Below are 23,039 nucleotides of genomic sequence, written 5' to 3' on the forward strand. Positions count from 1 at the left end.
CAGGTTTCCCAAACATCCTTAAACTCAACACCTTTTAAACTCAACGCCACTCCCAGAACCAATTGGCGTTGAGTTTCAAGGTAAGACTATATTTGTCAAAGGGCTCTGAGTAACGATCCACCAAATGGATTAAAAAAATGGAATCAGTAGCTTCCCACATGCCGGAGGGGTGTGTGTTGATCTGCGTGGTGTGTGGTGTATGCAGTAGCAAAACAAAGTTTTAGGGTCCTCACAGTGTCTATGGAGTTATGGAGTTACATCTATGGAAAATGGAGTTAATGGTACATTTTAATAATAGGTAATACTAGTAAAGCTTATTGGTTGTGGCACGTTTACATTTATCCAGTCATTTGTGTTTCTAAAATTTCCACCTTTCCATCTGTTCCAGTATGCTGTTCATATCAAATGCAAATAATTATTAAATCTTACTTATACCTGAAACTTGAAAGAACTTTACCAGAACTGAACTGTTGTCATATTTTATTTATCTATTTTTATGACTTATATATTTGAATATGTTATCTTCATATTTTGCTAATGCATGACCATTTCTAAAGTCAATTTCTGGCTCTGTTTTGTTCTCTGTTCTGTAAGAAAAATCATTTAGGAAGACTAACTATAGCATTTTTAACCACACAATAATATTACATTAGAGTTGATGTGGTGATGATTTATACAGCATTAGAATTAAAATAAGTAAATTATAAGTAAATATATTAAGTAAACATGGAGAAGTTGAAATACTTTTGAACCAATAATCAGTAGTTAAACTCTGGAAAATCTTTATTTGTATTTATTTTTAATTGCACCTTTAATACTAAGGTAATACAGAGAAGAAGAAACTGTAGGATTAAGACGTAGGAATGTAGCGTGAGCAGCATTTGTGAGAACTCCTGTTTACCTATCATTGTTACAACAGTATAAAAAACCTCTTTGTTTTTAAGCTTTCGTTTTCTTTCAGGTGCATCTGACTGAAAAAGTCTTTATGTTTGATACCTAAGATAAAGACACCAGTTGCATCTTTAGTCACGCCAACATTCATTCATTCATTAACCTGTTTTTCAGCCTGATCCTCCCTCATAAAGTACAGTGATGCTTAAAAGGAAGATTAATAAAAGTTGTATTATTATTATTATTATTATTATTATTATTATTATTATTATTATTATTATTATTATAAAAACACCATTCAGGTTTAGAAACCAGTTTTTTACTTGCAGGGGTGTCAAACATGAACTAGACAAATTCTGTAGCAGAATCTTGGATAACGTAGAATATTGAAGCTTTCATTTACCTCAAGGCATTTAGTTCTACCTGGAACTTGTGAGAGAAACTGTACACAATTCTTATAAAGCTTTGGCATGAACACAAATAACTTAGATATCTTTATTTAAAGCAATTAAAGGTTGATAGTGCTTGGTATTGAAGAACAGTGGATGATTGACAATTTGTTTTGGAAAGATAGTCTTTAATATGCACATAGCAGAAAGCTCATACAAAGGGTTAAAACAAATTATAGCTGATCATTAATATTGTGGTGTCCGCCACTCTGGACTTGGGGGCGCGGAACGGGCTTTACCCAGAAGGACTTGCGGCCGTGGTATCCAAACTTACCGTAACCGTGTAGCGCAGTATTGGGAATGGTGCGGTTGTGCTGAGGACTGGATAGGGATGTGTGTTTGTGTTTTATGTGTGTATGTTGTATGGATGTACATGTGTATGAGTGAGTGAGTGTCTGTCCATGTTCAATAAAAGAGCTGTTTCCTGACAACACGCATGGCAGATGCCGTCTTCGCCAGACTCCGCATTTGGTGTCAGAAGTGGGATCGTGTTGCTCCGAGTTCGGGGCAATGGCGGAAGAAAGCAACATTCTTTGATGGAAACGACGACCCCCTGGCGGACGGCGAGAGGACAGCTTGGTGAGACAGGTAATTACTGGTCACACAAGACCCATCAGTCCAAGTCTTACATGGCAAACATAGTCATGGACAATGCATGTATGGACTGTGGGAGGAAACCGGAGTTCCTGGAGGAAACCAACACAGACATGGGTAGAACATGCAAACTACACACAGAAAGGACCCAGACACCTTGTGATCGAACCCAGGACCTTCTTGGTGACTGTAGTACATATAATGTATTAATGTTTGTATTTGCAAACATTAAATGTGGGTCTACAGTGGTGCTTGAAAGTTTGTGAACCCTTTAGAATTTTCTATATTTCTGCATAAATATGACCTAAAACATCATCAGTCCTAAAAGTAGATAAAGAGAACCCAGTTAAACAAATGAGACAAAAATATTATACTTGGTCATTTATTTATTGAGGAAAATGATCCAATATTACATATTTGTGAGTGGCAAAAGTATGTGAACCTCTAGGATTCGCAGTTAATTTGAAGGTGAAATTAGAGTCAGGTGTTTTCAATCAGTGGGATGACAATCAGGTGTTAGTGGGCACCATGTTTTATTTAAAGAACAGGGATCTAGCAAAGTCTGCTCTTCACAACACATGTTTGTAGTAGTGTATCATGGCATGAACAAAGGAGATTGCTGAGGACCTCAGAAAAAGAGTTGTTGATGCTCATCAGGCTGGAAAAGGTTACAAAACCATGTCTAAAGAGTTTGGACTCCACCAGTCTACAGTCAGACCGATTGTGTACAAATGGAGAAAATTCAAGACCATTGTTACCCTCCCCAGGAGTGGTCGACCATCAAAGATCACTCCAAGAGCAAGGCTTGTAATAGTCGGCGAGGTCACAAAGGACCCCAGGGTAACTTCTAAGCAACTGAAGGCCTCTCTCACATTGGCTAATGTTAATGTTCATGAGTCCACCATCAGGAGAACACTGAACAACAATGGTGTGCATGGCAGGGTTGCAAGGAGAAAGCCACTGCTCTCCAAAAAGAACATTGCTGCTCATCTGCAGTTTGCTACAGATCACAAGGACGAGCCAGAATGCTATTGGAAGAATTTTTTGAGGACGGATGTTTTGAAGCGTTATGTTTGGAGAAAGGAAAACACTGCATTCCAGCATAAGCACCTTATCCCATCTGTGAAACATGGTGGTGGTAGTGTCATGGTTTGGGCCTGTTTTGCTGCATCTGGGCCAGGACGGCTTGCCATCATTGATGGAACAATGAATTCTGAATTATATCAGAGAATTCTAAAGGAAAATGTCAGGACATCTGTCCATGAACTGAATCTCAAGAGCTGGTGGGTCATGCAGCAAGACAACGACCCTAAGCACACAAGTCGTTCTACAAAGAGTGGTTAAAGAAGAATAAAGTTAATGTTTTGGAATGGCCAAGTCAAAGTCCTGACCTTAATCCAATCGAAATGTTGTGGAAGGACCTGAAGCGAGCAGTTAATTTGAGGAAACCCACCAACATCCCAGATTTGAAGCTGTTCTGTACGGAGGAATGGGCTAAAATTCCTCCAAGCCAGTGTGCAGGACTGAGCAACAGTTACCGGAAACGTTTAGTTGCAGTTATTGCTGCAAAGGGGGGGGGGGGGGGGGGGTCACACGAGATACTGAAAGCAAAGGTTCACATACTTTTGCCACTCACAAATATGTAATATTGGATCAGTTTCCTCAATAAATAAATAGCCAAATATAATATTTTTGTCTCATTTGTTTAACTGGGTTCTCTTTATCTACTTTTAGATAAACTTGTGTGAAAATCTGAAAATCTGGAACACAAAGTGAAGACTGGTGAAAAATGAGGCCAGTGAAAGCCTCATGATAAGGGTTGTACTGTAAATGAAACCGGTTCCTCTTGACTGTATTTGGAAATGTAACCTGTTCCTGACTGTATTGTCAGTCACCTCGTCCTGACCCACTTCACCCACCTCATCCTGATTGACGCAGATATTACTTGTATAACTTGTTTTTGCATATTTGTGCGGTCTAGTACACTCTGGGCACCTGGCCAGCGTGACTGTTCTACTTATGTATACACACACACCCAGGTTTGGTATGAAAGTTAGAGGTCCCTGTCGACTTGGTAGAGGCTCGTCTGTGGAGTGGACGCACTGCCCAGGAATTACCTAATCAGCTCTTGCCAAGACCGCATGGCTCTCCCATTCATTGTGAAGTGGTGAAATAATGATTTAAAAAGCTGATTGGTGAGGTTGTTCTTTTTTTTCTTCTACATGCTGCATTATTGTACTTGTACTCAGTGTACTCAGCGGCAGAAACAAGGAGAGATGAAAGAACTAAATGCAGCCAAATATAGGACCTTCTGTGAACCTCCACCAGAGCAAACGCAAATTTAGGCTGACGTAAGAGGCCAAACTATACAGCCAAAACAGCTCTAAAATGGGCAGATATTTGAATATCCTTGAGAGACTTAAACCCACATCAAGAATTTGTAAAGAGTATGGTAGTTCACAGACATTTATCATCTAGTCTGACAGAGCTTGAGAAGATCTGCCATGATCTGTTGGTAAACTGTCCTGATCTAGGAGTGCAAAGATTGTAGATGCATCCAAGAAGACTGGCAGCTATAACAGCTACCAAAGGGGTTCATACAAAATACTCAATCAAGGACCTGAATTCTTTTGTCACCAGTGGCTTTATCTCTGCATTCTTCTTCTGGAAAGAACGTACATAGAGGCTAACAATGGCTTCTTCCATTAGCAATATTATATGAAGAACATTTAAATGTAATTTTAGAAGCTCAGCTGTTGTCCACTCATCTTCAGAAGCCAAAGTTTCAAACATTCTTCAACAGCTTCCCAGTCTAGTAAGCAAAACCACATCTGTGCAGAATATGATTATTCACATACATTTCATGTAATGGAATTCAGGACCAGAGGTCAAAGTTAAAACAGTAATTTAACAAGCTTTTTAGTTTTAAAGAACTTTATTGTTGTAACTTCACTTTGAGCTTGCACATCTAGATACAGGTGATTTCTTCTTTATGTTAGCTAGTTTGGAACTCTATCTTTCTTTCGGCATGTTGGAATTCACCCCAGTAACCTGGAACTTCTGCCTAGAACTGCCTTAGCCTGGTCTGTCATACTTTGCCTAAAAAACATCCATAATTTTTACTAAATTTTATATAAAATTTTATAATAAAGTTGATCATTCACTTCTTTTAAAAAAACTGAATAATATTAGATTTTAAGAAATCACATATACAGTACCTGAATTCAGATTTTCATAAAGGACAGATAGTGTGTGTGGATATTGGGAATGGTAAATCTGAATGTGTGCAAACTGCAAAAGGTATCCCACAAGGCTTGTTGTTGTGACCTGTTACATTTACACTTTATATAGATGGTATTGTCTGTTCTGTAACTGGGTGTAAAGTTTATCTGCAGTATATGCTGCTGATACTATCTTGTACTGTACTGCGAATATTGAACATTCTTAATGTTAAATCCCTTCAGCAATGATTTGATAAGTTACAAGTTGCACTTAATAACAGTATGTTAGTTCTCAATGCAGAGTACACTAAAGTCTTGTTCTTTACCAAAGTCAAAATACTGAAGATCTCATCATTACTATTGAACAAGTTAAGAGTGTAAATATAAATTAAACTATTTGCATTGTAGAAAAATGCTTCTTGAGGCAACTTTTGTCTTAGTCTTAGATTATGTTGATGTAAATTTATTACTGGCATTTATTGAAAACTATATTGTAAATGAGGTCTCTGTGTCAGTGAATTTCTGAGTTTAAATAAAGGTTGAAATATATAAGCTACTTACAAACTACGTTAAATAATATTCACACAAACATTCATTTAGAGCATTTATTCATTTAGGTCTTCAAGAGACATTAACATAAACCCAAACACCAAAAGTTATTACAAACAGATTATTCCATATTATTAAAATCTAATCACATGCACAATGCAAAAAGTCTTTTACAAATCACATCAAATCACATAACAAGAATTAAAAATTAAACAAACCTATTACATTTTCATGAGAGTTAATAGAGAGGCTAATAATTTTATATAATTAGAGCTGCACTTGTATATTTGTGCATGTATTTACCCAGAACTATAATTAAAACACCAAGTAAAAGAAAGAAATACTAACTAAAAATCAGCAATAGTCTGAAGTTTAAGGATCGGCCTTGCACGTGTTTCTCACACTTATAGTGAAGTTACTTGAAACTCCCAATCTGATCAATTCTTGTTTAAGCTGAGAAGAAAAACAAACATTTTACAAAGTTTTTAAATTTTTTTTTAATAAAAAATGTTAAGCTTTTACATACAATAAAACATTGTGAGAAATGTATTACCATATTTTAATAAAAGCATGAATGAAGACAGATAAACTTACCTGGTTTGACACTAATTCCTGAATTTGAGAATCTTTCAGATTTTTCCCAGTTTTGATATTCATTCGCAGTCCGGACGAAGGACCTGTGAAAAAAAGTACTTTAATTTACATGTGTTAAGGGAGATAATGTTGGTAAGAATGGTGAGGGTGGCAATCATGAAGGTAAAAGTGGTAAAAGCGATAAGTTTAAGTGTGGAAAAGGAGGTAGAGATAAAGATGGTAATGGTGGTAAAGGTCATAAGGTGGGTGGCATGGTATGATTGGTAAAGGAGGTTATGGTAATGAGTGTAGTGGGAGAAATTAGGGAGGTGTGAGAGGTAAGAAAGTTAAAAGTACCCAGAGTGGTATGGGAAGTAAAGTGATCAGAGGTAATGTTGGTGTGGTGGTATTGTTGGTGTGAAATAACAGTAAAATAATATTTTAAAAAGATTTTTTTTCTTACCTGGAGTGCTTTCTGCTCATGTGAAAGAAAGAAAGAATTTTAAAAAGCATTACAAACTTTTACAGTAATTATTTAGATGTAAACATGCTATAATCAACTTTGTTAGGTTTGGCCATTTAGTCGAAAATAGAAACCCCAAATCCAAAAATGTTGGGACAGTATGGAAATTAGTTTGCCTTCAGTCCTGACCTGCTCCAATACAAAATATGTGCAGAATTTGTGAAGAACAACCCTGTACGTGTTTGCAGGAAAAATGAAACACTTAATTGTTTGGTATTCTCAGAGCCAAAACGTCTTTTAAGTGTGTCAATGAATGGCAACATTACAAAGTAGTAAATTATTTACCATCCCAACTGTATTTTGGAATGTGTTGCAGGCCTGAATGCAGGAATAAATATATATTACAAAATGAAAGGAAACTGACCAGAAAAAACATGATATATCTTGTAGTTAAAGTCAAAGTAAATGTAAGAAACACTGACTTTTTTCATTCTGCCCAACTTTTTCTAATTTGGGCTTGTAAAAGCAGAAAACATTTTTTTACATTTATTACACTTACACACACACACACAAACAAACAAAAAATCATTAGCTCACCACTGTAGCAGACAAAGGGGAAAGTGGCTAAACAGTTTTCATCTCTCCACCAACCAGAATCATCCACAGCTGTACAGTGTTGATTTCCATATTGCCAAGCTACATTTCTACCATTATCAGGTTCTCTTGATTCTGATGGAATTTCTGGACTCCAGTATGTAAAAGTCGAGTTGCTCTGATCTGACCATAATCTGTTCCTGTACAGACCTATCCATATAGGATTGTCACCTGAGGTGTCTAGTATTTTTTGAAGCTCAGTCTCATTTCTCACACTGGCCAAGTCTGTGTACTGTGTTCTGCAGTAACTCTGAGCTTCTTTCCAGGTCATTGATGTATAAATCCACACGTAACTGTTGTCTTTAGCTGAGAAAAACAACATGTACCATGATTAAAATATCAGCTGCCAACCAAATGTATACAGTCAGTACAGTCATATAGAACCTATAAGTTCAAATCACATGTGGCAAGTTGAATCAGCAGAGCAGAAATACTTCCACCTACAAAACTATTCTTTAGGGTTTATTTAGTCTTTATTTATTAGTAACTGTAAGTACACATCTTCAAACTACTTAATCATGTAAGCTGAGAATTTTTTTATCTTACCATCATAGCAAACAAATTGTAGGTTTGTGCTACAATCCTCATCAAACCAGCCATTCTTTTGGGCCTTAACACACATCTGTTTTCCACCATAGTTATCAGGTTGATGGTTCCACCCTCTAAAATCTTTCTCTCCTTTTTTGTAAAAACCATCGTCATCCAGAGACCATCTCCAACTCTCCAGATCATCATACAGTCCAATCCAGGCTAAATCAGAGTAGCTGCCATTTACTGTGTTAAAGGTCCTGTTCATTTCCTCCATGTTTTCAATGGTTGCCAGGTCAGTATAATTCTCTCTGCAGTATCTCTGTGCTTCAGTCCAGTTCTTACTCTCATTAACAAAGTGGTACTCACGGTAGGATGTTGATGGATCTGCTAGAAAAGCCAAACAAAAGTGTATTTAATGGTGGCCATTTGTATGTTCATCAAAAACTGAACTAATATAAGCAATATACCAAAAAAGAAATGTACCCAAAATTCAAACCAAAAACACACCATGTTAATCTTAAACGGTCCCTGTCCTAACATGTAAAAACAGTTTCAGAATGTCATAAATAAACCTATTAAATCTTGGTTTATTTTCTTATTTAAATACATTTTTGTTTGCATTATGTTCACTTTTTTGACACATTATATACTTTTTAAATGTTTCTGAATTTAAGGTTTGAAGTTCTTCTCTTATAGCTGTTGGAGCCCCTGCTTGACTATGGTCATCAATTACCTCCTGTTTAAGTGTTTGTGTTCTTCAATAATTTTAATATTTATTTTTTATTTTATTACTGTATTATTATTAATTTTTCTCTCTCTTAAGCTGCTTATGTAGTTCTGCTCCTGTTAAGATGCTGCTCTAGATCCTGGTTCCTTTGTTAATAAAGAACCCTGATATATTAGGAGAGAGCATTGGAAAGTGGCACATGATCCTGATGCACCATTACTGCTCTGGTTTTACTTGGTTTTATCATTAAGCTTTTTACCCCTACCACAATTACCAATGCTGCCATGGCCTTCTTGCTGTGAGGCGACAGTGCTACCCACCAAGCCACCATGCTGCCTCTACTAATAATATGAAAAATTAATTGAGGGACACAGGGCAACATGGCCTGACTCACAAAAAAAAAAAAGATTACATTTTCTATCCATGTCTGTATGTCTGTATGAGTTTCCTTTAAATACTCAGGTTTTCTCTTACTTCCACAAAACATGCAGAGGGTGGATTGGATAGTCCTTATTGCTGTTATGTGTAAATTAGTGAGTGAACTGATGAATGGTTGGTGCTCTGCAAAGGCAGGCAACCTGTCAACCAATCAAAAAAAAAAAATAATAAACAAGTCTACTCACTACTGTAGCAGAGGAACGGTAACGCTTGTCCACAGTACTCAGAGCTCCATTGTCCAGATTTAGTAAATGATACAGCAGTACAGTAGTCACTCGATCCACCGTTATATGGTTCTCCTGACTTCCAGTTACTAAAAGAATAGTTGCTTTTATCTGACCAAGACCAGGTTCTATACAGGCCAATCCATTTGCCACCATAATAATAGCTATAATAATTATAATTATAATTATAATTATTATTAATATAGCCATAATAAAAATAATTATAAAAATCAATATGACCACTGTATTGTGATTGATATAATATTGCTCTTAGCTTTTGGTTCTCTTTTTCATTTCTCACACTGGCCAGGTCTGTGTAATGATCTCTGCAGTATCTCTGAGCTTCAGTCCAGTTCAAGTACTTATTGACTAGGATAAAGCTTTCACTGCTGTTTTCCTTCCCTGTGAGAAACCATTGAAATAATCACCATTATAAATAGAAAAGTGAACCACATTATTTTTAAAAGATTATTCACAAGATTGATGTGCTTACCATCATAACAAAAAAACTGCATATTATTAGAACAATAATTGTCACGCCATATTCCATCATAGACTGAAACATAAACACACAAACTGTTTCCATACTGGTTCTTTGGTTTCTCTATGTACCAGTTACTAAAGCTTTTCTCTTCTTCTTTATAGAAAACTCCATCATTCAGAGACCATTTCCAGCTGTTCAAATCATCATACAGACCAATCCAGGCTAAACCATAGTAACTTTCTTTTACTGCCTTAAGGAGTCTCTTCGTATCTTCTATGTTATTAATGGTAGCCAGGTCAGTATAAACATCTCTGCAGTGTTTCTGTGCTTCACTCCAGGTCTTGTTCTCATTAACAAAGTAATACTGATGGTTGGTACATGAGTATCCAGTGCTGAGTTCTAAGTAATGAAAGCATGAAAACATAAAACGATTTTAAACGGAGTAATACAGTTGTAGAAAAGTATAGATCATGTTAAATGTGTAAATAAGCATCTTTAATTAAACATCATAAACATTTTATAATTGTTTTTGTGAATAATGTATGTTGTCTTCTCTGGCCAAAAAGTCAACCCTGAATATTAGTACTGCAAAGTGTTAAAGCAGGTTCTGAGTCATGAGTAGCTTGCACATCTGTAAAGGCACCTAAGTCTTTTTTGAGGAAGTCCTTGTCCCTTGAAAATGTGTAGTGCATTGTGAAACAACAGAGACTCCTCATGTTACATCAAGCAAAAATTACAAAAAGAGTCTTTACTAGTGGAAAAATAATACCACATGAAGGTCCTCTAGTCAAAAATCACATCTAACTCCCAGAAATAATTTTAAAATCTGACAGTTAAACACCATTTAGTTTCAAACACTTTTAGTATGTTTTAATTTACAGAACTAAAACTATTTCAGTCCAGCAGTAAATGTTGTAGGATGGAATAAAAATAAAACATAGCACTGTTTTACTTTTAATCTTCATTGTTTTACAATAAGAAAACCATGATCTGTAGTCTCAATGTAGTCTCACCTATTTATTTAGTTATAACAACTACAACATTCTAATCAACAATAATAATAAAGATTAATTTGTGTCAAAAGGAAAAAGGTGGGTGTATCTGTGTGTGGGGACCAGACTAGCCATAGAGAGAGAGAGTTGCAACACTCCTTGATCTAGCTGCCACGCGGTCACTGGGTTAATGTAACCCTTCAGTAGTTCCAAACAAACCCTGTGCTGTCATCTTCTCATATGGGACAGGCAGGAGTAAATTAAATATTAAACATATTAAACATACAAATTTGTACAATTTTGGGGTGTTTTCAACTGCCTTTACATTTACTGCATCTGCTTTAATGTCAATTTGGTATAAGAAGTGGAAGATTGATGTTTATAATGACTTGTTAATAGGTCATCACTCGACCTTGTTAACAAACAGTACATTATTACATAATGCAATATTATTAGGTAGTAGAGAAAATATACAGTACATAGAAAAAAAACTCACTATTGTAGCAGACAAAAGGGAGCCGAGCTATGCAGTTTTCATCTCTCCACTGGCCTGAATTCCTAAGAGATACAGCAGTACAGAGTTGATTGCCATGATCTATAGCATTATACATTCCATTGTCTGGTTGTTTAGAGAATGAAGGGGTTAATGGTTTCCAGTTTTCATACAAGGAATTGTCCTGGTCGGACCACAATCTTTTCCTGTAGAGACCAATCCAAGAACCAGAGCCTCTTATCAGATTAAGGATTTGTTTATTATCTTCTTGGGTTTTTATGCTGGCCAGGTCTGTGTGTTGCTGTCTGCAGTAATTCTGAGCTCCTGTCCAAGTCATGTACTGGTTAATCCAGATGTAATATTTTGTGGGATTTCTCCCTGAAATAGAAGAAAACTGTGCTTAACAGAACCTGCACAAAAAGTTGCAATTTACTTTTAAGTACATTTATTAAATATTCTCACCATTATAGCAAACAAACGGTGAATTGTTGTTACAGTCATCATCAAACCATGTACCATCAGCTCTCATCAACACACACAGCTGATTACCATCATAGTTATCAGGTTGATGCTCCCACCCTCTAAACTCCCTCTCTCCTTCCTTATAGAAAGCAGCATCATCCAGAGACCATCTCCAACTCTCCAGATCATCATACAGTCCAATCCAGGCTAAACCAGAGTAGCTGCCATTTACCGTATCAATGAGCATGTTCATATCCTCCACATTATTAATGGTAGCCAGGTCAGTATAATTCTCTCTGCAGTACAGCTGTGCTTCTGTCCAGGTCATGTTCTTATTAATAAAGTGATACTGATATGATGTTGATGAGATTGCTGGGAATCATAAGAAAAAAAGTGGTGATTACAAATGTTTTCAACATTGAATTCTCCTGCATGATAAAAACTCACAGTGCTGTAGATGTTTTTGCTCCTCACCCAATTTCTTCTATTCTTGTCAATTTGTAACATTTAATGCTTCAGATTATTCAACTAATTTAATGTAAAATTACACTGCAAAAAAAGATTTTTTGACATAGTAAATAGAGTGAAGATTTTTAAAGTACTTTATACAAGAATATTGTAGTACAGTCTTGCTACTTAAGAATTTCACAAATAATTTAGTGTTACTTGGTGTTTCTTTGTAATTATTTGTTATTAAATACATTAGTAAATTTTATTGTAAATACCAAGTAAAATTAACTATGTTTTTTATTTCTTGGATTGAAGCAAAGCAAAACTAAAAAATTCTAGTAAATATTGCTATATGTTCCATGCATGCGCATGCAAAATGAGCTGCTGATTTTTGAATCTTCTCAAGTCTTCTCACCACCAGGTTTTTCGGTTGTTGAGGACATACTTTGGCCAAAGGGGACTGTTTTATGGTAAGTTGTAATTTTTTAAGAAATTATATTACAGTGCCAGTTAATATTATGAATATTTAAAAAGTTGTTTAACTTTCTACACTATTGACTCCAAAATAGCATCCGTTAGCATGGCAGAATGAATGTTATGTAGTTATAGTAATCGTAATAACTTGGTTCTAAAATAGTTCTTTAGTCTCATGATTATGAAAGCCTATTTTGCTACTTAAAAATAAATCTGTCTGAGGCTGTATAGTCCCGGGTACAAATATGCATTATTAGGCAACCTGTGAGCAAACCTTGAGAAAGTAAAATAGAATTATAATATGTAACTGAGGTCTACATAAACTTTATTATTACAAACTTATGTTATTTTTTAAATCTTTGTCTTAGGTGAAAGATGAGTTCAGGAGGATGACTACACCTTTTATTTTTTACTGCAAGTTTTCAGAAAAATGTTTGAAAGATTGATATTATTTATTTTGTCCTTACACTGTGACACTTTTATAGTTTGTTTTCCATTTACAGTTTTTACTTTTGTATAGCAAGTGAGACTTTAGAAAACACGCTGTTTGAAAGACATTTTGTCCACTGAACTATAAGTGAAAATGCATTTCCATTAATTGAGCAAAACAAATAAAAAAGTTTGACAAAAAATGTTTGTCTGTTATAGTGGTTTTTGTATATGGTAATCATTGATGTTGACTTGAATAATGTAAAATTATTTTTCATTTTATAATATAGCATTTTATAAGCCATGTTTTAATGCTTTTAGTGCTGCAATGTTTAAGTAAAATCTACTAAGATACAGCTATTAAAATATACTTGAAGCAGTGTGTAAGCCGAAGGCACAAGTAAGCCGATTTCTCTTAACAAACAGAAAAGAGTAACTGATTTGTTTATCTATATGTTTGACAAGAGAAAGTTTCATGTTTCTGTGAATCAAAGTCCTCTGGTTCAGATGTCTGAGTCTTGTCTTTACATTGGCAGCAACTCTACACTTATCAGCCTGCATCAACATCAAGGGCCTCTGTCCTAAATAGTGATGGGTCAGGTTGTGAATAAAGCCACTGTCCAGTGCCTGATTCCCTCCTCTCCTTTCTCTTTACTGTCCATAAAATCCTCTTTCCCATGCTTTCACATTAAGTAAACACATACATTAAACATACATGACATACATTGTTACTATGAAGGAACTGAAATCTACTCACTACTGTAGCAGAAGAATGAGATTTCTTGATTGCAGTTTTCATCTCTCCATGTTCCATTAAGAGAAATATTCACAGCTGTACAGTATTCAGTGTCTCCAGCATTATCTGGTTGTCCCGGTTTCCAGTTACTAAAAGAAGAGTTGCTCTTATCGGACCAAGATCTGGTTCTGTACAAGCCGATCCATACAGCAGAATATGTGTAATAAGAAACTAATACTGATCTTATGTTCTGGTTCTCAGTTTCATTCCTTATACTGGCCATGTCTGTGTGATGTTCTCTGCAGTATCTCTGAGCTTCAGTCCAGTTCTTGTACTCATAGACCTGTACGTATTTTTGACTGACATTCACCCTCCCTAAAACAAACCATTGTGAGATTTAACATTTTAGACAGAAATTCTAAATGCATTTTTCTTTTGGCTATTTAATGTTTAATTATTTTATTTACAACTGCTAACAACTAACAACTTTTATTTACTTTTCAACAGTGTAACAAGCTAGCACAACCACATCTTATGTGGAACAAATATCAAACCTAGAGCTATAACACATCCACTTTTCAGGAAGGTTCTTTCACAACATATTAAAAAGTGTATTTTAGAATGTGTTCCCATTTAGTCAAAAAAAACCCCAATTGTGTCAGGAACTGAAGAAGTGTTTAAATTTATGACAGAAAAAAATACTTGCAGCATTAATTTAAATCCATATACTGCTATGGTATACACTCCAGCACTTTATTAGGTACTCCTATCTGGTAGTACGTTCTTTACATACACCTGGACTGCTCAATATTTTTTTTTCTAGATCTTACCACGGCTTTTGACACAGTTGATACAACTATACTTATTTTCAAACTCTCCTTTGTTGGTTGGTTATAGGTCTTTTACTTCCTCAGTCCTCAAACTTTAGAACTCCCTAGAACAATCGCTTTGTGACTGTACCTCCATCTCCTCCTTCAAAGGTCAACTAAAAACTTTCCATACTGCACATTAATCTCATCTTTCTATGTGTTAGAAATATGTGTATAAAAAACAAAATTGCTTTAGTCTCTAACTGTGCACTTACAAATTTAAGCAGTATTTAAAATTCTTAACAACAGTGTTGCACTGTTAATGCAGGTATACCAGTACAATACAAAATTCACCTGTATGATAAACAATGAATTTACACACTAGATATATAGAAAATGTGTAAATGTTTGACTTCAAGTTTGCACAGGTCCAGGTACATTTTTACTTTTCTTTATTGTTCAGTTTTGTACTCATGAGCTGAGTTTTTAAACTACATTCAAGATTAAATGCATCTACCTAAAAATCAAAAGGCTCTTCTGCTCTATATAAGTTTTGAAAAGTGACCTCGGCAGTAAAAACATTTGTAAGCAGAAAACTTACACTATATTAAGTGCTGTACTTACCATCATAACAAAGGAAATGACGCATATTAGAGCAGTCACTCTCCCACCATGATGCATAATTAACATTATAGTAAACACACAAGTCTTTTCCACCTGAGTTTCTCGGTTTGTTTATATACCAGTTATTAAAGCTTTTCTCTCCTTCTTTGTAGAGATCATCATCATTCAGTGACCATTTCCAGCTGTTCAGATCATCATAGAGTCCTATCCAGATCCGTTGACTGTCCCATACCTTGTTAGTAAGGTCCAGTTGTTCTTTATCGTCATGAACGGTGGCTAAGTCAGCGTAATTTTCTCTGCAGTATTTTTGTGCCTCGGCCCAGGTCTTGTTCTCATTAATGAAATGATACTGATGAATAGAGCTGATGCCCAGGGTGTAAAACCCTAGGAAAGACACAATGTCAGGTTAGCATACAATTAACAATGCTGCAACATAAACATCACTGAAGGAACTGAAATGTGAAGGTAATTTAATGTGGTACATTTTTAAAATATATTTGTTATCATTAAACAACTTGAGATTGTTTTATTAGATGTTTTTGTGAGTAAGGTTAATAAAGTACAGAGACTCTACAGGGACCTTGTAAAAAATAGGGTAAAATTGTATGTGCACTAAAATATTAAAGCTTTATTATGCACATAAGACGTGTAACATGTGTTAGTATTCTTTGTCTAAACTATTTGGTTTGTAATGATATACCTGCTCATACCCATTCCATGTGCTTTACCACAGCAAATATCATCATTGTACCATGTCTGTGGGAATTTTGTACCAATTTATTTTGTGCAAGGTCATGCCAGTACAGTGTTTTTACCACATAGTTGAAAGTATATTATTTATTTGACATAATTGGATTTGTACACTCAGTAAGGCTTCTGAACTTTATAATTAGGAGAGGCGTCCATATACTTTTGGCCATATGATGTTTCTGTAAATCTAAGCCTTATGCAAGTATACAGGTGGCAGGGTGTGTGACCTTTTTTTTTTTTCATTTTATACTAAACAAATAGTTTAAACTTCATGTTAATTATTTAATTATGCAAATTGTTTATTGTTGTTGTTGAAACTTTAACACAATTTTTTTAATTATCTAATTGTCTAATTATGACTTTAAAATATGCATTAAATTAGGTTATTACAATATGGGTTATACATAGAATATAGGCCAAAGGTAAATGTTTATCTGATTAGTAATTGAATAATAATAGTAGAATCTTTACTTCTGACTAAACTGTGATCATGTGTTTGCAGTAATAAAAACATTTACATTGGCCTCAGACATTTACATGTGGTGTGTGAAGTTAATCAACACATAACCATGACTATAGGTGAGAATCAATAACTCTATACTTATACATGTTTAGGTAGGTTCTGTCCCCAAGCATAGTATTTTTAAAGGCAAACAGCAGGGGAGCCTGTTATATTTTTTTATTTGTAAGCAGTAAAGATGGGACTGGAGTAAAAAGCAATATAAGCAGAGTGTCTATGATGGAACTGACAGCGTGAATGTAAACAAGCCAGCTGGGACTGTTTCTCAAGAATTGTTTATTATGGTGATTGTATAGTTGCTTTGATTACAGTTAAATGTATAGTAAGAACAACTTAATATTGATCAGTGTAACTTTAATTGTTAGTTTAGTGTTTGTAATAATGAGTTTGGATTATAAAAATGTTTTTTTTTTTTTTTTTTTCAAATTTGTATTACAAACAGTCTGGTAGTTTTAAACAATGAAAAAACATCTGTCCCAAAAAAGGATAACCAGCCATATAATTCAAACGGACAGTTCCTGACAAGTTATGGAGCTTGGGAAAGGCTCTATATGAATTTATTATTAATAGGGGAGCTCGAGTAGTGCAGTGACTAGCCTAGAACAACTCCAATGGACTTGGAAACCTAAATCACAGTACACAACTGACGGGCATCTACTTAAAGACATGATAGACCGTATGTGGACCCACTATGATCCTGACCAGGATAAAGCAGTGGTAAACATAAAAACAAAGTTAGTTATTATTATTAATATTATCATTATTGTTGTTATTATTATTATTTCTGATGCCAATGTTATAAGAATTATTGCCAAGCCACCCAAAGTACCTGCATACAGTTTGGACAGACATGCAGATAAAGCAGTTGTCTACTACATGTGTAGTTTCTTACATTATACTAAATCAGTTTTGTTCAAATTTTATATATAATTACTAAGGCATGCATGCAAAACTTTAGAGGCTCTGTAGTAAAGTTGTAAAATCAGACAAATAAAATGTGATTACAAAAATAAATAAATCAAACCTGAACTGACCTAAAAGCAGCAAAAGCTGAAACATGGTTCTGGTAAAATAGAGACAGAAAGCAAAAGTGAATTAATAACACAAACATACATTACATGTATATATACATTATATATTGTGCTACACAATCATATCCATGTTACATAAATCTAAACTTACCTCGTGGATTTCTGTTCATGTATGATGTTCTGTACCAATCGTACCAATCCTATACTGAGAACTTCAGACAGCTGTCTTTATAAATATGATACAGGGGGAGGGACTCATGAGGTAGTGATTGATAAAATGTAGTTAAACTGGTTTTTACAGTATCTGAAAATAAGGATCTCAGATAAAAATAAATAATTTAAGTTAATATGAAAAGAAAAACATTTAATAGGTCATTAAAAAATTCTGTTAATCAGAAGTGATATTCTAAAAAATAGAAATAAAAAAAAAAATCATGTTGAAGGAAACTTTGTGACTCTTGGAATGAGGAAATTAGATGCTTTTTGTTTGTTTTGTGTTTATTCAGGTTCTGCCAGGTTACATACCAACTAGTAGTAGAACCTGCTGCAACAGGCTTCTGTTTTTCATTTACACTGACTTTATTTTTGTTCTGGAGCTTTTATCCGGTTCTTTTAGACCCATCACACAAACTTTGGGGCTGTGAGGTTTAATAATAAAATGTAAGGGCAGTTGTAGCCTAGCGGTTAAGGTAATGGACTAGAAAGCAGAAGGTCACTGGTTTAAAACCCCACGACTGTCAGGTTGCCACTGCTGGGCCCTTGAGCAAGGCCCTTAACCCTCAATTGCTCAGACTGTATACTTCAAGTCGCTTTGAATAAAAGTGTCTACTAAAGGCCAAAAATGTAATTATCAGTATTATTATTAATAGTAGTAATAGTAGAAGTGATAATAGTTGTAGCAAAGTAAACCAAAGACCATCACTATAAATTAGTATTTTAATTCTCTTCTTAATGCCAGATTGTTTACTGGTGTGTGATCAGTCTGATTTACAGGAGCATGATGAGACTATACTTACACTTTGTTCTGAGCTCAGGACAGTTTGGACCCCAAGTTGAGTCTAGGTGGCCCATATTTTGGTGTTTGATATAATCTTTACTTGATATAATCTTTACTTGATATAATCTTTACTTGATATAATCTTTACTTGATATAATCTTTACTTGATATAATCTTTACTTGAAGCTTTTGACATGCGTCTGTTTGATTGCGTACACTGAACTGATGTTTGTTGAAATATATGAGCAGGGACATGAACTCAGTGGTGGTAATGGTGGTGGTGTGTTAGTGTGTGTTGTGCTGGTATGAGTGGATCAAGACACAGCAGCGTTGCTGGAGTTTTTAAATGCTGTGTCCACTCACTGTCCACTACCTAGTTGGTCCACCTTGTAGATGTAAAGTCAGAGACGATCGCTCATCTATTGCTGCTGTTTGAGATGTTCATCAGTGGTCACAGGACACTGCCCACAGGTCGCTGTTGGCTGGATATTTTTGGTTGGTGGACGATTGTCAGTCCAGCAGTGACAGTGAGGTATTTAAAAACTCCAGCAGCGCTGCTATGTCTGATTTACGCATACCAGCACAACACACACTAACACACCACCACCATGTCAGTGTCACTACAGTGCTGAGAATCATCCACCACCCACACCATGCTTTGTTTGAACCCCAACAATATCTTAGCCATGTGTACAAAGGAAAGTTAGCACCCCACCACAAGGCAGTGGCTACAGATGGCTACGGATTTCATCATCCCAAGTTGTTAGCTGATGAATAATAGGGATACTCAGCTAGTACCTGGGAATTATCAGTGACCAATGTGGAAACTGTGTTCAAATAGGTAATGATTCGCATCATATGTATATTTAAATGTATATTTAAACTAAACTTTGCTTAGTGTGGCAGACAGCTCATTCTTTATTACCATGTACCTACATGAGCATCCAGAGTTCCAAAATGATGAAGTTGGATGAACCTGAGAAACGAATTTATTGGGCAGTGGACCTTGATTTTTGTGTACTGGTACCCTTGGCAAAAATGTTAACAAATGTGAAAATGTCTTTGTGTTTAAGTGGATCAGTCTTAAACCAAAATACACTGTATGGCCAAATGTATGTGGACACCTTACCTTACCACTTATTTTAAAATCCATGAGCATCAATACCCAACATAACCCTGTAATGGATTGGTGCCCTGTCAAGGATATTCCCGGTTCATGCTCAGTGTTTCTGGATGAACTGGACCCATCGTGACCCTGACAGAACAAAATGTAACTGAATTATTTTCCTCTTTGTATTTTACCTAAGTTCTCCAAGCTCGTCTAGCATTATAAAAGAAGACCCATTGTTATAATGACAAAGTGGTTTAATACATTTTACCAGAAGGTTTTCTTTGGCGCTGTGTTCACATAGCAGCAGCCTGGTCAGACACTTAAGAAACACTAGGTCTTATCTGTGGAAGGTAAAGCCGAATTGGAAGTTACATACTGCAATGTTGCTGTGCAATAAAATGTCATCAAAGTGTGAATGTGAGACTAAACTGCATTTGTTTAGAATAACTGTAAGATTCACTGTGCTGATCTGCAGCCAGCATGAGTATGATGTAAGCAGTAGCAAAACATAAAAAGGGTCTTCACAGTATATATAGTATACATACTTTATATATAGAGAGAGTTATATGTATGGAAAATGGAGTTAATGGTACACTGTAATGATAGGTAATACTAGTAAAGCTTATTGGTTGTGGCACGTTTACATTCATTCAGTCATTTGTGTTTCTAAAATTGTTTGCTTTTCACCTGTGCCAGTATTCAGTTAATATCAAATTATTGAGTCTTACTTATACCTGAAACTTGAAAAGAACTTTACCAGAGCTGAACTGTTGTGTTTTATTAATCTATTTTTATTATTTATATATTTGAATATGTTATCTTCATTATTTGCTAATGCATGACCATTTCTAAAGTCAATTTCTGGCTCTGTTTTGTTCTATGTTGTGTAAGAAAAATCATTTAGGAAGACTAACTATAGCATTTTTAACCACACAATAATACATTAGAGTTGATGTGGTGATGATTTATACAGCATTAGAATTAAAATAACAAGTAAATTATAAGTAAATATATTAAGTAAACATGGAGAAGTTGAAATACTTTTGAAACACTAATGAGTAGGAAAATCTTTATTAGTATTTATTTTTAATTGCACATTTAATACTAAGGTAATACAGAGAGGAAGAAACTGCAGGATTAAGACGTAGGAATGTAGCGTGAGCAGCAATTGTGGGAACTCCTGTTTACTTATCATTGTTACAACAGTATAAAAAACCTCTTTGTTTTTAAACTTTTGTTTTCTTTCAGGTGCATCTGACTAACAAAGTCTTTATGTTTCATACCTAAAATTAACACCAGTTGCATCTTTTGGTACGACAACATTCATTCATTCATTAACCTTTTTTTCAGCCTGATCCTCCCTCATAAAGTACAGTGATGCTTAAAAGGAAGATTAATGAAAGTATTATTATTATTATTATTATTATTATTATTATTATTATTATTATTATTATAAAAGCACCATTCAGGTGTAGAGACCAGTCTTGTACTTGCAGGGGTGTCAAACATGAACTAAACAAATTCTATAGCAGAATCTTGGATAACTTACAACGTTGCAGCTCTCATTTAGCTCGAGGCATTTAGTTCTACCTGGAACATGTGAGAGAAACTGTACACAATTGTCATGAAGCCTTGGCATGAACAAAAATAACTTAAAGCAATGAAAGATTGATGGTGTTTGGTATTCAAGAACAACGGATAAGTGACGATTTGTTGTGGAAAGATAACCTTTCTCTTTGATATGCACAAGTAAATGATGCATTTAAGTACATCACAACATTTCTATAAATGTAGTTCTAGTTTGATTTATTTATTTATTAGGATTTTGACATCAAGTTTTAAACCTTTTGGTTACATTAAGGACAGGACAGGTAATTACTGGTCACACAATACCCATCAGTCCAAGTCTATCATGTCAAACACAGCCATGGACAATTTTGTATCTTCAGTTCACCCCACTTGCACGTCTTTGGACTGTAGGAGGAAACTGGAGTTCCTGGAGGAAACCCACACAGACACATGAAGAACATGCAAACTCCACAGAGACCGCTCCACCTGGAAATTGAACCCAGAACCTTCTTGCTGTGAAGCGACTGTAACTGTAATACATATATTTTAACAATGTTTGTATTTGCAAACATTAAATGTGGGTCTATATGGATGATTGTAAATACTAAGCTGTATTTATTGATTTTGAATCTCTTATATAAACATATGCTGAAGTAAAGATTGAAGTAAATTCTAAATACAAAATCTTATTTACGAGTGTTCCTTACTAGTATCCGTGTCTTGGCCCCCAGCAGATTGCATAAGTGTATTGATGCGTCCCTTTGGGAGAAAAAAGTTTAACACTCCTGCTTTAGAGGCTCTGTACTAACGTTATATAATGAGAAACATGAACAACAATCAATTGTCGGCTTGGGATTTAGGATTTTTCCTAATCAGTTGGGGTCCTGCCAAAACCGCATGGGCCGCCCAGTCATTGTGAAGTGGTGGGATGGTAAGGTTGTTTTTTTTTTCTCCTACATGTTGCATTATTGTACACGTGTACTCAGTGTACTTAGTGGCAGAAACAAGGAGAGCTGAAAGAACTGAAAGACAGATAAATGCAGCCAAATACAAGAACATCTGTGAACCTCCACCAGAGCAAATGCAAATTTAGGCTGGAGTAAGAGGCCAAACCATACAGCCAAAACAGCTCTAAAATTGGCAGACATTCGAAGTTGAAATAGTCGAAGTTCGAATATCCTTGAGAAACATAAACCCACATGGAGAGGATGGTAGTTCACCATAGTTTATCATTTAGTCTGACAGAGCTTGAGAAGATCTGCCATGATCTGTTGGTAAACTGTTCTAATCTAGGTGTGCAAAGATTGTAGATGCATCCAAGAAGACTGGCAGCTGTAACTGCTACCAAAGGGGTTCATACAAAATACTCAATCAAGGATCTGAATTATCTTGTATACTAGAGATTTTAGTTAATGAATATAGAGGCTAACAATGGCTTCACTACAATTCACAACACTATTATTTGTAGAAGATTAAATCCACAGAAATATTGGAAGTTCAGCCATTGTCCACTTATTTTCAGGAGTCAAAGTTCAATGAGCCAAAGGTAAAAGATCTTAAAACTGTATGTCAACCAGCTTTTTAGTTTCCTTGAGTCCTGTGTATAACCTGTCTTCATTTCCAGACTACTTTGGGAATAGGACTTGCACATCTGGATACAGATAGAGATTTGTACTTCATGTTAGCTAGTCTGGAACTTTCTCTTTCTTTGGGCAAGTTAAGAGTGTAAATATAAATAAAATAATCTGCATTGTAGGAAAATGCTTCATAGGGCAACTTTCATCTTAGTCTTAG

At 35.2% G+C, this 23,039-nt stretch overlaps 1 protein-coding gene across 1 annotated transcript; it reads right to left on the reverse strand.

Moving 5' to 3' along the window:
- Positions 1-6,076: 6,076 nt before the first annotated feature.
- On the reverse strand, positions 6,077-17,596 carry LOC134330824 (macrophage mannose receptor 1-like). Its single transcript, XM_063012091.1, has 11 exons — positions 17,572-17,596; positions 15,264-15,651; positions 13,856-14,205; positions 11,746-12,117; positions 11,287-11,661; positions 9,808-10,197; positions 9,276-9,716; positions 7,941-8,309; positions 7,341-7,700; positions 6,299-6,396; positions 6,077-6,157 (listed from the first exon to the last, which is right to left on the reverse strand). The coding sequence occupies exons 1-11, from the start codon at positions 17,594-17,596 to the stop codon at positions 6,077-6,079; spliced, it is 3,249 nt and encodes a 1,082-aa protein (XP_062868161.1).
- Positions 17,597-23,039: the final 5,443 nt, after the last annotated feature.

The sequence above is a fragment of the Trichomycterus rosablanca genome, chromosome 16, assembly GCF_030014385.1.
Source record: "Trichomycterus rosablanca isolate fTriRos1 chromosome 16, fTriRos1.hap1, whole genome shotgun sequence".
Lineage (NCBI taxonomy): Eukaryota > Metazoa > Chordata > Actinopteri > Siluriformes > Trichomycteridae > Trichomycterus > Trichomycterus rosablanca.

What these genes read in the sequence shown, in the direction of transcription:
- LOC134330824 (XM_063012091.1), bottom strand. Translation starts at nt 17,596, where the DNA reads ATGTTTCAGCTTTTGCTGCTTTTAG. An exon ending in CTCATTCTTCTGCTACAGTA is followed by an intron (nt 12,118 to 13,855) that starts GTGAGTAGATTT and finishes TATGATTCCCAG; the next exon opens with CAATCTCATCAACATCATAT. An exon ending in TTTCCCCTTTGTCTGCTACA is followed by an intron (nt 6,397 to 7,340) that starts GTGGTGAGCTAA and finishes TGTAAATTAAAG; the next exon opens with TACTTTTTTTCACAGGTCCT.